At 42.1% G+C, this 17,864-nt stretch overlaps 1 protein-coding gene across 3 annotated transcripts in view; it reads right to left on the reverse strand.

Moving 5' to 3' along the window:
- The window catches only part of LOC149263877 (glucose-1-phosphate adenylyltransferase large subunit 3, chloroplastic/amyloplastic-like), a 461,146-nt gene that overhangs the window by 316,677 nt on the left and 126,605 nt on the right, over window positions 1–17,864 (reverse strand). For 2 of the 3 annotated variants that reach the window (XM_089426745.1, XM_089426742.1), the window contains exon 5: window positions 8,770–8,862. The exons of the other annotated variant lie outside the window; for it this stretch is intronic. In XM_089426745.1, the coding sequence (XP_089282871.1) occupies window positions 8,770–8,862 (93 nt within the window). The remainder of the gene's footprint in view (window positions 1–8,769; window positions 8,863–17,864) is intronic. 3 annotated transcript variants of the gene reach the window in all.

Raw genomic sequence — 17,864 nt, forward strand, 5'->3', positions numbered from 1 at the left:
GATGCACAAATGGTTGAGCGGAGAGGTATACAGACAAAGAGCTTCGATGGGTTTTTAGTCTTGGTCCCAGGAGATCAAACCATGATGTGTGCTCGTTATGTTCCAGAGCTTTTAGTGATGATGGGCACCTACACATTGACTGACCACTTTTTCGTGGTCGATATTCCGGACACCAACATGATACTGGGTGTTCAGTGGCTTATCACTCTAGGGAAGGTCACGACGGATTGGAAGACCCTAGAGATGGAGTGGGATGATGAGAAGACAAGGAGGCATGAGAAGATACGAGGACAGCACACATATCCGCCTAATACTGTTTCGGCTCATCGAATGGAGGCAGTCTTCCAGAAGGGAGACATAGAGTGGGCAGTGGAGCTGCATGCATCAGAGGCAAGGACTACAGGGCAGACGGTACATCCAGAGATATAGTCTATCCTCGATCGGTATGCCATAGTGTTTGGGGAGATTCCACTAGGATGGTCACCGAATCGGGGGTTAGAGCACACCATCGAGCTTGAGCAGGGCATATAGGCCGTGATTACCACCCCCTATAGGCACCACAAGGCCTATTGGGATGAGATTGAGCAGGATATCCAGGAGTTGCTGGCTCTTGGGCACATCCGACCGAGCACGAGTCCTTTTGCTTCTTCTGTGGTGTTGGTGAATAAGAAGGACGGTACATTAAGGATTTGCATTGACTACAGGGCCCTGAACAAGAAGACCCTGAAGAACAGGTACCCCATACCCAGGATCGATGAGTTGATGGACGAGTTGAGAGGGGCACGTTTCTTCTCAAAGATTGATTTGAGATCTGGGTACCATCAGATTCGCGTGAGGGAGCAGGACATTCCCAAGACCACCTTCAGGTGTCACTATGGGCACTTTGAGTTCTTGGTGATGCCTTTTGGGCTAACCAACGCCCTAGCTACATTTCAGTCCTGCATGAATCACATCTTCCGTAGTCACTTGAGGAAGTTTGTGTTGGTATTCTTTGATGATATTCTCATTTACAGTAGGACTTGGGAGGAGCATCTCCAACACATTGAGACAGTATTGCGTATCTTATAGGAGCAACAGTTCTATGCCAAACTCTCCAAGTGTGAGTTTGGGTTGACGGAGATGTTGTATCTGGGACACATCATAGGGGTGTACGGAGTGAGAGTCCACGAGGAGAAGATCAGGGCCATCCGAGAATGGCCGGAGCCGAGAAACGTGACAGAACTTCGAGGCTTCATTGGCATTTGTACTTACTACCGGAAGTTCGTCAAAGGCTTCTCACAGCTTGCTGCACCCCTGACAGTTTGACGAGGAAAGGGGCATTCAGTTGGTCAGATACAGTGCAGCGAGCCTTTGACAGGCTCAAGGAGGTTATGAGCAACTGTCCAGTGCTTGCATTGCCAGATTTTATGCAGCCATTTGTTTTGGAGTGTGATGCGTCAGGAGAGGGGATCGACGCAGTATTGATGCAGGGAGGTCAACCTATAGCCTTTGAGAGCCGTAAGCTCCTTCCGCACGAGAGGTTGTATTCTATATACGACAATGAGATGCTGGCCATCATGCATGCATTAGCTAAGTACTGGCAGTATTTGGTGGATAACAAGTCCAGGGTGAGGACTGATCACAATAGCCTCAAGTTCTTTTTGGAGCAGAAGCAGCTACAGGAGAGGCAGCAGAAGTGGATCAGTAAGATCCAAGCATATGATTTTGACATTGAGTATGTCAAGGGTAAGAACAACGTGGTAGCAGATGCCCTTTCACGTAGACCAGCCACGTTGTCTCTTATGAGCTTGGATATAGACTGGAGGGCTTGACTCTTAGTAGAGTACTCCAAGGACAGGTTTGCATGTGAGGTTCTGGATGGGCAGGTGGCAGATGACAGGTACAGGGTGGTCGATGAGATCATTTATTACAGGGACCGGGTCTTCTTGACTGAGGGGTCTCAGCTCAAGAAGAAGATACTCCAGGCATCACATGATTCACTTTTGGCAGGACATCAGGGGTTTACTAAAACCTACAGGGCCATTAGAGAGAGGTTCTCATGGAAGGGCCTCAAGGAGGACGTACTCCAGCACATCCAGGAGTGCGATGTTTGCCAGAGGAACAAGGGAGAGATGAGCCATCCCGCGGGTTTATTGCAGCCTCTTCCCATTCTGGAGGGGAAATGGGAGAGTATTTCAATGGACTTCATCACAGGGTTGCCCATGGTACAGGGCAAGGATTGTATCTTTGTCGTCGTTGATCGACTGACGAAGTACGCACATTTTTTTGCCATATCCGCACACTATACAGCAGCACAGGTGGCCGAGTTGTTCTTCAGGGAGATCTTCAGGCTACATGGTCTTCCTAAGACCATCATCAGTGATAGGGACAGTCGTTTCATGGGCGGGTTTTGGCAGGAGCTTTTCCGGTTGGTGGGGACGGAGTTGACACCAAGTACCAATTATCACCCACAGACGGATGGGCAAACAGAGATAGTTAACAAGTGGTTGAAGGGCTACTTGCGTAACTATGTCAGTGGACAGCAACGAGCATGGCTGCATCTGGGGGAGTACTGCTACAATACTTCACATCACATGTCCATTGGTATGTCACCATTCTATGCCTTATATGGGTATCATCCTTTATCTTTTGTTGACGTGATGTTTGATGACAGCAGGGCTCCTAGAGCCAAGATTTGGATCCAAGAGAGTCAGGATATCCTCCGAGCTCTCAAGGATAACATGGCTACAGCGCAGAACCAGCAGAAGTTGTATGCTGACAAGGGTCGGGTGGAGAGACAGTTCGAGGTAGGGGACATGGTCTACCTACGATTACAGCCATACCGACAGCCATCACTAAAGCAGAAGGGGGCTGAGAAACTCAAGCCCGGCTTTTATGGGCCATACAGGGTGATACGCAGGATTGGACAGGTTGCATATGAGTTGGGGCTGCCCCAAGGCAGCAAGATTCATAACATTTTTCATGTATCATGCCTGAAGAAGGCATTGGGGCAACAGGTGACAGTGTCAGATGAGCTACCACCCATGGATGATGAGGGGCATTTGGTATTGCAGCCAGAGGCTATCATTGATACCAAGGAGAGGTAGCTGCGGAGCAGGACGGTTCGGGAATTCTTGGTGAGGTGGAAGAATTTGCCAGATGAGGATGCTACTTGGGAGAGTGAGAAGATCTTACAGCATCCATCACTTCAGTTGCTTGAGGACAAGCAACATTTTGCCGAGGGAGATTGTAATATTCCTAATTAGCCATGGCTAATTGGAATATTCGATTATGTTCAGTTTTTGTCTTCTATAGTTATTTGTAAATAAAAAAGTGAGGAAGGGGGAGATAACTCACTTTTAGAATAAAAAGTCACTTCCTAGTAGCACAACGTTGTGACTTAAAGGGGAGCCAAGGGGGCCAAAGGGGGACGCAGAAATGGAGCCCACACAGACACATGGAGGGACTGCGCAGGAGGGAAGAAACACGTGGCAAGAGGGGAATCACGCAGGAGGAGGTGAGCCTTGGGATTGAGAGAGGCAAAGGCTATAAAAGAGAGAGGAGCCCCCTCATTTTTATCATTCCGGTTATGAGCATTTGTGATAGTCATTTCGACTTAGAGCATGTTGGTTGTTTAGCTAGTCTGTAGCACTGTTTAGTGCATTGAGTGTCTCCGTTCGAAGATCTCACCCTTAGCCCCGGGGGTCTTCGAGTGCCTGCTCGGGCAAGGTATTTCCATTAGCATTCCAGCAGTAGTTTCATCAACGTTTTGGAGGACTGCGCAGCACTGAGAGGAGGACGCAGTTCTTTCTGGCAGGAGTCTAGGTTGAGGGTTTGCAGGGGGATTTGTGCTGAGAGGTAGAGCAGGGGATCATCTCTTGCATATTGGAGAGTTTTGGCAGGGGTTTTAGGCAATTTTCTAGAGGGTTTCATTCAGTGGCAGCGCAGAGCATTGAGGGACTGCGCAAAACCCCAAAGGGGTGATTTTCGGGGGTTGGCCATTTCAGAAAAGCTTTCTGGGATTTTCTAGGTTTCTTGAGTAGAGTCCTATTCCAGAGTTTCAGCCTTTTTTGAGGAGGGGAGCAGCCCCAAATCCTCATTTGATTTCTAGCAGCAGCAGCAGCATGGCAGTTCTCCAGCAGCTTGGACATAGTTCAGAAAGGGGCCATTCCTTTGCTATTCTGAGTGTACTTCTTCACTTGCCTGGTGCAAGTCGAGGTGCCATCTTCCTGATTACCTCCTGTACTCATTCTATTACTCAGTATAATAAAATGGCTCAGCATTCTCTCTGCATTTCTTAAATATCTGCTTATGGTTATATTGTTATATGTTGCATCATTGTTATTTGTATCTCTTTGAGCATTCTCAGTTATTATACCACTTGTGTGTTTCTCGTATACTCTTAGATAGAGTCTGGAAAGGGCCAGGTAGCCTTCGGATCTCATCCTCTTTTCAGAGGTGACACATCTGGTAAATGCCCTCCCAGTCCATCTCTAGTTGGAGTTTGCTTGTGTTTAAGGAATATTCCTGGTAAGGGATATTACAGAAATAGATATGAGACAAACACACAAGGGGCATCGTTATTTTTGGACAACCGTCCCAACAAAAACCGGATGTGAGAAAACCAGTGTAGCAACTATGTGGGTTTTCTATTATTAAGCAATAATTTTGAATACAACTCTGGATGCCCTCTCGGCTATCCAGTTACAAAGATAAAATATACTGGCAGAAACCTAACTGAGATTACCTCACTTCACCCAGAAAAATCCCTCCGATCCGGCAACTGGACTGACTATCTCCGGCTACAACTGCGTTTCCCCTTTGCAGTAGTTGTGTGGGCCTGGGTGGAGCACTCTGAGACTTTGTGTCAGCTCTGCGCTGCCTCCTCTGCCTCCTGGATCTCTAACATCAACCTTCTCGGTTGATCCTATTGCTCCCCGGCTGAATTCGGACTTCTGTAAGAGGACAGCTCTTCCCCTGCGCTGACACTGCGTCAAGCAATGTGTGGGACCTCCTGGCCCAGCGTCAGCGTCCCTGGTCTACGCTACCTCCTCTGGCTTGTCTCTTCCTCTCTCTGTTGTGTATTTGGGGTCCCGAAGAAGATGCTTCAACCCCAACTATCCCTACCCCTCTGCTGCAACTCAAATCACCTGTTCAATTTTCTCAACAAACCTCGCCCCAGAAAAATCGAACTGACCGATCAACTTGGTGTATCTCCAACTAACCCTCAAGCCTCTTCTTATACTTTTCCTATTGATGAATCAACGACCGAGATTAAGTCCCTAATCAACGGCTAAGATTAAAACAGACTTGATCCTCGTGAATTAGAACTAGAAGTTTCTCACCCATATTCTTATTAACACCCATTAATGTTTTTATTTTCCTAAGTTTAGACTTAGGAACCCATTAAAAATATTAATTATTTTAATAACTCCTCATCTGGGTGGAATTTATCCAAACGATTTCTGGGTCTTGGAGTTCTCATGTGTTCTAGCCCTCCACAAAATTTCGGAGCTAGAGCACATTTGGTGCTACCCAAAATCAACATTAACCAATATGTATACTAGTACAGTACAGGCGATGCATGCATATGTAGCTATCATATGCATGCCTCGCGTGCATGCTAATATCCCTATGTTTCCTTTAATTCGAGATGGGTTGTTACAGGTGGGTAGCAAAAACCAGACATTGACAACGTGACAGGAGATGATACAGAGACAAAGTGTTGTCACAGGGTGTGCAATACTAGAACACATTCTTCGCTAAGAGGGAGTGTTAGTTTTTTGTAGCATTGGGTGTGTTATAGCCACAAAATTGGGTGGAGAGGTTCAAATACATAAGATCTCCAAAACCTAGAAATCGTTTCTAGAAATTCAGCCTAGAAGTGTCTCAATTAGATTATTAACCAATTTTTAAATATTTCCTAAGTCTAAACTTAGGGAATATGGTTAGTTAATTAGTATTAATTGAGATAAGGCGAGAATACTTTAGAAACTCACACAGCTCGGTCCAAAGATGATCCTAGCCATCGATTATGTTTTAATCTTGGTCGTTGATGCTCCAACAGTGGATTATAAGAGGAGGTCGGTGTGGTGATGGAAAAGACACTTGAGTAGTTTGATTTCATGGCAGATCGATTTCCAGAGTAGCAGCAGTCAGTTGTCGTAGAGAGGTAGAGATCGAAGCAGTGAGTGAGAGGCAGCGACAGTGATCTGGAGGAAGTTTTTCAGATCTCGAGAGGCAGCAGCAAGAGGGCCGAGTTATCCCAGTGAGGCAACGCAGAGCTCTGCGCAGAAGCTTCAGAAAGGGCAGTTTGATTTGCTAGAGAGAAAATCATTCTCATATCCAGATGTCGGGCAGAGGTTTCAGAAGGCCGAAAAGATGAATTTCTCAGCAGCAGAAGGAAGAATGACTTCATCAAATAACAGTCAGAGGATAGACTTTATAGGGACTACGCAGTCCAACGCAGAGGGTGACGCAAAAGCTTCAGGAGGCCAAGTTGTACCGGGATTGCTTGTGGTGGAAGGGTAAATTCCCTTCAATAATTTTGCCCAGATTTTCTTGCTATGGATTGCCAGTTTCAGGCGTCCAAATTGTACTCAGATTTTCATTGTTGCATAATAATAAAAACCCCACTGCTGCACCGGTTTTCCAAAAGTTGGGTTTTTCAGGGACATTTGTCCAAAAATAATTGTCTCATATTTTATGCGTGTGTGCTAGCATTTATCAGTTTCCAGCGCATTATTTTTCTGCATTATTTGATTTGTGAAGGCTGCAATGTGTTTATTTCGATATTCGTCATAGCAAATAAATTGTTAAATTAACTAAAAATTAGGATAAATAATACCTGTTGCTGCAATAGGATTCCATATTGGAATTTTCACAATTTTTGGTCTCCTAGGGGTTGCGCAGGCAAAGTTTCTGGGCAATTTCAGAGGGCTTGGAGCAAGGGAATTTGGCTGGAGAATGGGGCAGGAATTGAGGAGGAAATTTGGTAGGAGAATTTCCAGCAGTTGGGGCAGATTTTGTGTGCCATTTGGAGGGGATTAACAGCTGCTTTCCAGAAGTGCGTTTTGCCTGTCTCATTGGGCAGTTCACATAATTTTGTGGGTTTTCCGGTAGCTGTGAGTTGGACCAACCCCTTTTGGAGTTTGGTGGAGTATTTTTAGGAGAGGCTACAGCTGCATTTTCAGACAATTCCAAGCACTTCAGTGGGAGATTCGCACCATTTTCAGGTAGCAGTCTGGGTCAAATCAGAAGCCATTTTGGATCGAAGTTTTCTATTCTTGGCGGCATCTCTCTCACCTGGGTTTGCTTCAACTTGCTTATGCAGGCCCAGGTGCACTTAATCCTTGCTATTTGTGCTCCATGCAGTTCAGAATTTTAATAAAATGGCTCAGCTGCTGTTCTAAAATTTGTGTTGGGTGTTTGTGACTTGTATTGTTTAAATTTCTCTGCCATTGTCTAGTGCATGCTTCTGTTATTCGCTGAATAATTCCATTAGGAATATGACATAAACTGTTGAATCCTCTTTCAAAATTATATCTTGAATTGGGTCTAATTCACTGGTTGTATTTCATAAGTAAATCTTTGCATCATGCATTTATCATTATTAAAATTTACTTACTAAGTCTGGGGCTCTCAATTGATATATCTTCTAGACTTCGTTTTATTTCATTGTTCACATCTAGCAACACCCTCCTTTGCCTTAAGAGAGCTGGCCAAAAGTGAGAGGAGAACTGTACTAAGGTGACAGTAGCACTCCTCAGCTTACCTCAAGGTTGCATCTGGATTAGGTCTTTTTCTACTTAGATACGTGTTGAAGAGGTAACAAGATACATAAAGAGAATCACTCATACAAGCAACAATGATTGTGGTAAAACATAACAGAGAAGTTAATTTAACCTTTAAATGTTCTAACCTTTATCAACATGTGTTAATTAATTAGTTTAATTAACTCACTCTTAACATAAAAGTGCTATACTGAGTTTATAAAATATAAATCCTATCATCTCCAATATCAACTATATTTTTGTATCCTTTGACCATTTATGCCAAATAGGTGGATCCCTCTGATTCCCAAGTGCATGCATACCTCTAAATACATCCCACTGTGACTGAAATAATGTGCAGACAACCTTTCATAAGATTTCCTGTAGAAATTTCATAGTGATGTAATTTACAGTCCAGTTCAAAGTGGATTTTCCAGCCCAATTTGAGTTTCTCTATTTCACATTGTTTTATTTGAATTCAGTCATTCAGTCTTGCAATGATACAAGTCCCTCTAGTTTGTACGTTGCTACTTGGACTCAGAACCCACAATATAGACTTTATCGAAGTTAGCTCAAGTTAGAAACAAGTGACATAGACAGACTACTGAAAAAAGTTTCAATTCCAAGCCTGTGATAGCAAAGAACTTTTCAGAATATGAGTGCTGTGTTGAGTTCTCAACTCTTGTTGTCAAAAGGGGTTGGATTGGATTCTGGAATTAATTGTCACTCTTAATAGAATATCACTCATCATCTTTCACTTGAATTTGGCAATGTCAAACAAATTTCTGAACAATTAATTGATTCAAGGCTTGGTACAAAAAATAAATAAATAAATAAAAAGTCTGATGTTCCAAATTTGTCTCTTTATTTATTAGATGAAAATCTATATAAAAATAGTAAATAAAGTAATTAAATGGAATTCTATATTTTAAAATTATGTGTATATTGATTAGATTAAAAATCCTCGAGTGTAGAAAATTATGGAAACAAAATTGATAGTCAATAGTTAAGTCAATACCTCAAAAAGCCAAGCAAATTGACGGACAGCATCAGCAGTACCTTGAAACCAAGTCTTTCCCAGCTCTCCAGGTCTTTGAGTGGCTGCTAAAACCTTGTAGAGGGAGACAGCAATTCTTCAATTAATTCTGATATTAGTCCAACATTAATGTTCTAACTCTTGAACCGAATTTATTCTTATAGCAAAGTGCCAGGCGAAACCAATTAGAGAAGTGAATATCCTGCTTGCTATTAAGTTCATTGTATAAAGGAAAAAAATAAAGATGTCGACATACGTTTCACATATATGCCTTCAACGTCAACTTTATATTTCGTTCATATAGTGACATGACAATGCATACCATTTAGTATGGCATAAACGTGTATTGCATGTGCAAATGTGAATAATTTCAATTGATTGATAGCTACAACCGACTTATGAGAAACAAGAAACACGACAAAATTCGAGTTTATGATCATGAAAGTATGAAGCCAGAATAGATCCATCAAGCACTGAGAGTGACCATATCTCTCGAGGTATAAATTCTTTGACTATTTAACATGGATCTACGCTGGTTGTAGTCTCACTCAACTCCGTAGAACTCAAAACTCACAACTTATGCAGATATGAATATGTAAAAAAATACAATTTTTTATTATTCTTAAAATATTTATATTTGCATCACAGCAATATTTCTATGTAAATATCATATCTAGTATTTCTATTTATGTATAAATCTGGTATCTCTCTCTTTCATGTATAGAGATATTTATTTCTGTTTGCATCTATATTTGGCTATATTACTACCACAGCTGTCGAAAACAAAGAAGACCAAAACAAATGTGACTTTTGACGAATGCCCTTTATGTTGTACATTGACATTTGACTGATTTATGCATTTTCTTAGGTTATGATCGCAGTAATGGATAGATGTATGGTTTCTTGAATATTTTAATCTTTTCTCAACCATTTGTGGGTTGCCAAGAACATTTATGGATTACCCCCATTGAAACTCCATCCTATCGACAGTGAAAATGTTAGTGCCCACTGAGGATAAAATTGGACTACAACAAGTTCGCAAAATGGGTGAACCTGTGGTCAATGTTTAGAGCCAAGAGTAATCATGAAGGGGACTCTAAATTTTAATTGATTGGATGATCGAGTGAACACAAAGATATGAAGGCCAATAATCAATGAGACATTTATGTGAAGAATAAGGACATCAAGTTTGTGTTGGTTCGGACAAGAAAAAAACCCACAAATTTATAGATATTGTGAGCATGTTGACAAGGTTTGGTACAAAATAGATCCATCAATGCCAATGATCTGAAAATCACTTACAAATGATCTCAGGTTAATTAATGTAGGTATTACAGACTCATGTGCTGGTGTGCCTATGTTATTTTAAGCAATGGATTGATAAGATTGTGAAATACACAGGCATTGGAAAACAGTAAGAGAAACACAGCAAGCAAATGCAAAAACACAACAAATTAATAAGGAGTTCACCCAATCCTCCTGGGCTACGTCTCCTAGTCCAACTTTCAATGGTGGCCTTTTTTATTGTCTTGAAGCAGAATTTTTACAATGAGGAGCTCAAATTGAGTCTCCTGGAACAGATGATGCTTAGTAGGGTGGTATTTGGATTCCCCAAGCCACTAGAGTACACAGACTCCCCCTTACCAAGTCTCGACCTCAGCTGATCTTAATGGGATGAGTCCAATTTGGTACTCAGTTCCTGACAAATATCCTCACAGAGACTGCTTGAACCTCTCAAGCCTTCTCGGTTATGTCTGCTCGATGCTGCCTTAGCTCTGCAGGTCAGCTCGACTTCTTCTGTTCTCTGCTTCTTGCTTCACTCTCTGTTCTATCTCTTCTGTCTTCGTTGTATCTGTTCTCTATCTGTTCGTGGCTTAAAGCCAATCCGTCCCTTGACTGTTCGCTTCCTCTTCCGTCCCTTCGGTTCGCCTGCCTTTGTTTGCTTGGAATTCCCTGCTTTTGCTCATCGCCATTGTGTAACGTTTCACAGGAGGTGGCCACTTGTCTCCTTACGAACTGAGCGCCAGCTCTTCCCCGAACGGTCTTTATTTTGGTTACTTTGTGAAATGATTCATCTGCCAGCTCAGCGGTCAAATCGGACTTCAAACCTTTATGTGTCGTAGTTTATTTCTCCCTCCAAATCCAATCTCCCATCTGGTGCGATCTCCACCATTAGATCTGGGGCCTCCAAATCCTACGGTCATCGCTTCTATCGCGTGGTTGACTTGCTCGACCGTTAGCCTGAGATGAGAGCGGTTTTCTCTCTCATCCGCCTGACACGCGTCATTCAACGTATGGAATCGCTCGGTCGTCTGCCAAACCCACTTTCCGCACAAAATGCCTCCGATATTCTGCCAATTTTGGAGCACGGGACCCACTTGTCGGTTTTAGCGCTTTTCCCATGGTTTTCTGGCTTCACTTGTGACCGAGCGCTCGAGCCTTTTCCTTCTCGAGGGGTTTTTCCCAGCGATTCGCGCATCAGAAACAGCCTCCGTTTCTAGGTTTGAGCCTCCCAACTGCCATTTCTATGCCATGCACAGTCCCCATGGGCCAACGATCAACGCGCTTTAACCAAAGGTCCTCGTTGCTCCGTGTTGGCTGCAATTTACCATTATACAGAGGTTATTTCTGATAGCTCGTTGTTTACAAGATTTTGAAGTCTGTCATGATTTGAAAAAGTCATAGAACTCTGATAATTTTCATGGATCCAATTCGAATCACAGCCTTCCCACTAAAAAAGCTTTTGGACCACCAAAAGTTGGTTTTTAAACATCGACTAAGTGAGGATACAACTGTCTCACTTGTCCAATCTCTATCCATTTTGCACTGCTTGGCTTTGAACCCCTGAACCCAATTCTGAGGTACTGGTCCTCACCTTCCTATCCAGAACTTTGTCTTCCTACAATTCATTAAGATATTCAGGTAGCAGGTCATCAATAGAAGGCAATTGACTCTGCTCTTCAGGATCTTCAATTAACGAAGGTTCAAATAGTCTCAAGCTGTCTGCATTAACGACTGAGTAGATGTGCATGTAAGCTGGTAGATCAAGGTGAAAATCATTTTCACCAATTTTCTCAAGTATCTTGAAAGGTCCATACCTGATAGGCTTTAGCTTTTTACCTTCACCTTGCATCCTGTCCTTGTTGATATACATCTAGACTTGATCACCAACTTGGAAACTATGCTCCATCCAATGCTTGTCATGCCTTGCCTTGTATTTGGCCTGGCTCTTTTCCAGCTGTTCCTGTACTGCCTGGTAGATCTCTTGGATTTATTCAATGAACCTAGTTGCCTTGTCCACATCGTTGTGTCCCTCAACTATTGTGTCCTTACCAAAGACAAAATCCAAAGGAGACCTGGGTGTAAAACCAAAACAGGTCTCAAAAGGAGATCTCTGTGTAGACGAATGTTTGGCTCGGTTGTAAGCATGTTGCACATAACACAAATGTTCATCCAAAAGCTAAGGATGTTTGCTGCAATATCCTCTGAGTAATTGGATCACTGTCCTAATGACTACTTCTGTCTGGCCATCGGTTTGTGGATGGAAGGCTGTGCTTTTCTTCAGTTTGGTGTCCATCAGTTCCCACAGACTTGACCAAAACTTTCCCACAAATCAGGTGTCTCGATCAGATATAATGTAAGTGGGTAATCCAAAATGAACCCATACATGTTGAAAGAACAGTTTTGCAGTTTGTTCAACTGTAATCTGTTTATTACAAGGTATCAAAATACACATTTTGCTGAACCTATCCACAACAACATATAGATAATCATGACCTTTCCTAGATTTAGGCAGTCCTCCAACAAAGTCCATGGAAACATTTTCCCAAGGATGAGAAGGAACTAGTAATGGAGTGTACAAGCCTAGTTTTCTATTGTTGGGCTTGCTCGTAGCACACATAGTACACCCTCTTACATATCTAGAAACTATCTTGTTCATTTTTTGCCAATAACAAAACCTTTGCAGCTATGCAACTGTTTTACTTACCCCAAAGTGACCTGATATTAGAGAAGTGTGTGCTTCTCGAATTATCTTTACTCTTTCAGTTTGTGGAATGCATAGCTTCCCACAATGATATAGGAGTCGGTCCTTAATATGATAATCCAATTCTTCTACTCGTTTGCCTTGACTTAAAGTTGCATATACATCTTTGAAATCTATATCTTGAGCATATTGTTCAATGTAGCTCTCATGTAACACAGAATTATGCTTAAGTATAGTAGATGCATTTATAATGGGTCTAGATAACATATCTGCAACTTTATTGTGCCTGCCCTTTTTATATCTGATGACTAAATGAAACTGTTGTAGAAAACCCATCCATCTATAGTGTCCTGATTGTTGCAACTTAGTTTGGGAGTGTAGATATTGAAGTGGTCGATGATTAGTATGTATTACTATCTCTTTGCCCATTGAGTAATGTTTCCACTTTTTCACACTTTGTACTAATGCATACAATTCTTTATCATATGTAGGATAGTTAACTACTGCAAAATTAAATGTCTCAGAATGATAACATATGGGTTTACCGTGTTGTATCAACACTGCTCCCATGGCATAGTCAGGGGCATCCATTTGGATCTCAAAGGGTCTTTGAAGATCTGGCAGTGCTAGTACTGGTGTTGTACTAATCTTTTCTTTCAAGGTGTCGAAGGCTTTCTGTTGTTTGCCTCCCCACTGAAACAGCTTGTTCAATCCTATTAAAGCATGTAAGGGAGTTGCAATTAAGGAAAAGTTAGAAATGAACTTCCTCCAATATTGTGCTGCTCCTATGAAGCTCCTAACTTCTGTAGCAGATTTGGGCTTAGGCCAGTTTACAATGACTGCCACCTTAGAGGGATCTATCTTCAATTCACCACCCCCTACTATATGTCCCAAATAATTCAAAGATGTTTTACCAAATTAACATTTTGAGAGTTTAACATAAAGTTTTTCTCTTTTCAAAACTTCTAGTGTCTACTTAACATGCTTTAAATGTTCTTCCCATGTTTTGCTAAATATCAGAATGTCATCCAGATATATAATAACAAAATCATCAAGAAAAGCTCTGAGTACATCATTCATTATTCTCATGAAAGTAGCAAGAGCATTAGTTAAGCCAAAAGGCATAACCAGCCACTCATACAATCCCTGCTTTGTTTTGAAAGCAGTCTTCCATGCATCTTGTTCTGCAACTCTGACCTGCTGATATCCACTATGCAAGTCTAACTTGAAAAAATAAACAGCTTCTTTCAATTGAACTAATAGATCATCTATGCGAGGAAGGGGATAACGATTTTTTATTGTTATCTTATTCAGTGCTCGGTAATCAATGCACATTCTCCACGAGCCATCTTTCTTTCTCAACAAAACAATTGGAGATCCACATGGTGATGTGCTAGGTCTGATGAACCCCTTCTCGAACAACTCCTGCACCTGCTTCTTGATTTCTGCGTTCTCTAAAGCGGACAACCTATACATTCCAATGTTAGGCAATGGATCATCTTGCTACAAATTAATTTCATGCACTATTTCCCTTTTGTGTGGCAGACCTTTAGGTTCTTGAAACAAGATATCATACTTTGAAACAACTTTTTCTAAATCAACTTGTTGTTTAGCATCACAGCCCTCAAATGCATTGGTTTTATCAAGTTTTTTTCCTTTACAACCATCAGTAAAAATTGTTTGCATGAATTTATCATTCGTTTCATCTACCCTGAGTTTATGAGAGTGTATTTATTCTTGAGCTTATGAGCTCTTACAAAGTATTCGATTCCATCTTTAATGAGTAGATACTTGTTCTCAGCTCTATAGAAAATAGCTTTTTGTCATACAAGTAAGGACTTCCTAAAACAATTCCACATATATCCAAAGGAATTATGTCTAATTCAACCTCATCTACAAATGCTAACCCAAAAGAAAACTTGAGTTTGCATTGTCTAGTCACTTGTAGTTGTGCTTTATCATTTAACCATCCTAATGGGTATGGTTTCTTGTGAGGTGTAGTCAGTAATCCCAACTTCTTTACAATTGCTTCAGAAATTAAATTTACTTGTGAGCCACTATCAAACAAAGTATCAATCTTTTGATGTTTGGAAATAACTCGAATATGGAAAATCTCATGTCTTTTTCTCTCATTTTCTTCATCAATAGTAGATTGTGCAGAATTACTAGTAGATGCTTCAGAATTCTTACCTTTTATACCTGTGGCTGCAATGGTTGTTTCATCTCCTGAGTCCGACCCCAAATCTTTCTGAATAGCTGCAGCAATCTTCTTCTTCTTGCCCTCGAACTTCTTAGGTCTCAGCTCCGGATGCAGAATCCAATAGTGCTCATCATCATGCCCATCCTTCTTACAGTGAGTGCATGAAGACTTGCTTTTCTGTGCAGTATTGGCCTTCCTTGCTTTCCATTTCTGTTTTCTTTTCTCCTTATTCTTGCTTGCAGTGGGTTGGGATGATCCCCCAACTTCTGGGTTTCCATTCTTTCCTCTAGCTTCTAGATGCGTAGCTTGAACAGATACCTCATCTATACTAGTGGGATTAAACATGAGGATAGTGTGCCTCATGTAGCTGTGTAGACCACCAATGTACTTCAACAGAGTCTCAGGTGAGTCTAATGAGATTCCTAGAATCAATGCTCTCTTCCTAAATTCTTGGGTGTAACCTTGTACACTTTTCCTTTTCAACTGACGAAGAGTTTGCCAGCTCATCATGGCTTGTTGCATGTAGGCCAGTGGATAGAACTGCTTTTTGATTGCAGAAACAAATTCACTCTAGACAAAAAGAGTCTTACCATGTCTCTTCACGTCAGCTTGGGTCCTACCTTCCCACCAAACTAAAGTAGTGCCTCCAAGGCGTACGTTGGCCAGCTGAGTTGGCCAGCTGAATCTTGCTCTTGTCTGAATCAATACTCTGGACTCTGCAATAAACATCAATTTGTCTGATCCAACTGTCCAATTTTTCTGCATTCAACTCTCCATCATATATTGGTAAATCAAATATAACATCTAGTTTAATCAAATATGTCTTCTTTTTATGTTCAGGACTATTAGAGGTGTGAGAAAGCTTTCTTCTTTCCCCTTGCCTTTTGAGTGGTCATGGAGGAGAGAGTCTTCTTCTCCTTTATCTTGTTTAGAGCCTGATGAATCTTCATCTTTATGTTTTCTAAAATCCTTATACATTTCCTCTACCATGGACCTTATGGCCAAGAAACTATCTATAAATTGAGGGTCTAGCCCCATAGAACCTTCCTCTGACATTGTCTTCTGAGGATAGACTCTTCCAATCTCAAGATTAGTTTCGACCAACTTTCCTTCTCCTAATTTGAGCTTTGATCTAGTTAGCATTCAACAGCTAAATCCAACACAAGCTTGTCTAACCTTAACAGCCTAAAGCTCTAATACCACTTGATCTGAAAATCACTTACGAATGATCTCAGCTTAATTAATGTAGGTATCACAAACTCGTGCTGGTGTGCCTATGTTATTTTAAGCAACAGATCGATAAGGTTGCGAAATACACAGGCATTGCAAAACAGTAAGAGAAACACAGCAAGCAAATGCAAAAACACAACAAATTAATAAGGAGTTCACCCAATCCTCCTGGGCTACGTCTCCTGGTCCAGCTTTCAGTGGTGGCCTTTTTTATTGTGTCTTGAAGCAGAATTTTTACAATGAGGAGCTCAAATTGAGTCTCCTGGAATAGATGATGCTTAGTAGGGTGGTACTTGGATTCCCCAAGCCACTAGAGTACACAGACTCCCCCTTACCAAGTCTCGACCTCAACTGGTCTTAATGGGATGAGCCCAATTTGGTACTTAGTTCCCGACAAATATCCTCACAGGGACTACTTGAACCTCTCAAGCCTTCTCGGTTCTGTCTGCTCGATGCTGACTTAGCTCTGCAGGTCAACTCAACTTCTTTTCTCTGCTTCTTGCTTCACTCTCTGTTCTGTCTCTTCTGTCTTCCTTGTCTCTGTTCTCTGTCTGTTCTTGGCTTAAAGCCAATCCATCCCTTGATTGTTCGCTTCCTCTTCCGTCCCTTCGGTTCGCCTGCCTCTGTCCGCTTGGAATTCCCTGCTTCTCTATCATCGCCATTATGTAACGTTTCATAGGAGGTGGTCACTTGTCTCGTTACGAACTGAGCACCAACTCTTCCCCGAACGGTCGTTATTTCGGTTACTTTGTGAAATGATTCATCCGCCAGCTCAGCGGTCAAATCAAACTTCAAATCTTTATGCACCGTAGTTTATTTCTCCCTCCAAATCCGGTCTCCCATCGGGTGCAATCTCCGCTGTTAGATCTGGGGCCTCCAAATCCTACAGTAATCGCTTTTATCGTGCAGTTGACTTGCTCGACTGCTAGCCTGCGATGAGAGCGGTTTTCTCTCTCATCCGCCAGACACGCGTCATTCAACGTATGGAATCGCTGAGTCGTTTGCCAAACCCACTTACCGCCCAAAACACCTCTAATATTCCGCCGGTTTTGGAGCGTGGGACCCGCCTGTCGGTTTTAGCGTTTTTCCCATGGTTTTCTAGCTTCCCTTGTGACCGAGCGCTCGAGGCTTTTCCTTCTCGAGGGGTTTTGCCCAGCAATGCGCAATTAGCGCTTTGCTAATCGCGCAACAGAAATAGCCTCCGTTTCTGGGTTTGAGCCTCCCAACTGCCATTTTTGCGCCATGCATAGTCCCCATGGGCCAAGGGTCAGCGCGCTTTGACTGAAGGTCCTCGTTGCTCCGTGTTGGTTGCAATTTACCATTATACAGAGGTTATTTCTGATAGCTCGTTGTTTACAAGATTTTGAAGTCTGTCATGATTTGAAACAGCCATAGAACTCTAATAATTTTCATGGATACAATTCGAATCACCCAAAGCTTGGAGGTAATTTTAATAGCTAATATAAGAAAATCAAGACAAATTTTCCCCCTGTTGTCACCCAAGATGTACACCTAAACGTGGGAAAAGTTTCCAACCCTACAAGGTGTAGTCTTTACGGTGCAATGCTTAAAGTAGGGGTTGTCACTCTGATCCCTGCTCACTTCGCTTAAGCTCTCTCCTAGGCAAGCTAAAGGGGGTAGTCCTTAAAAGATAGAAAACTA

This window comes from Pinus tabuliformis, chromosome 6, assembly GCF_031772625.1.
Source record: "Pinus tabuliformis cultivar Carrire ecotype Pingquan chromosome 6, CPIR1, whole genome shotgun sequence".
Classification (NCBI taxonomy): Eukaryota; Viridiplantae; Streptophyta; class Pinopsida; order Pinales; family Pinaceae; genus Pinus; species Pinus tabuliformis.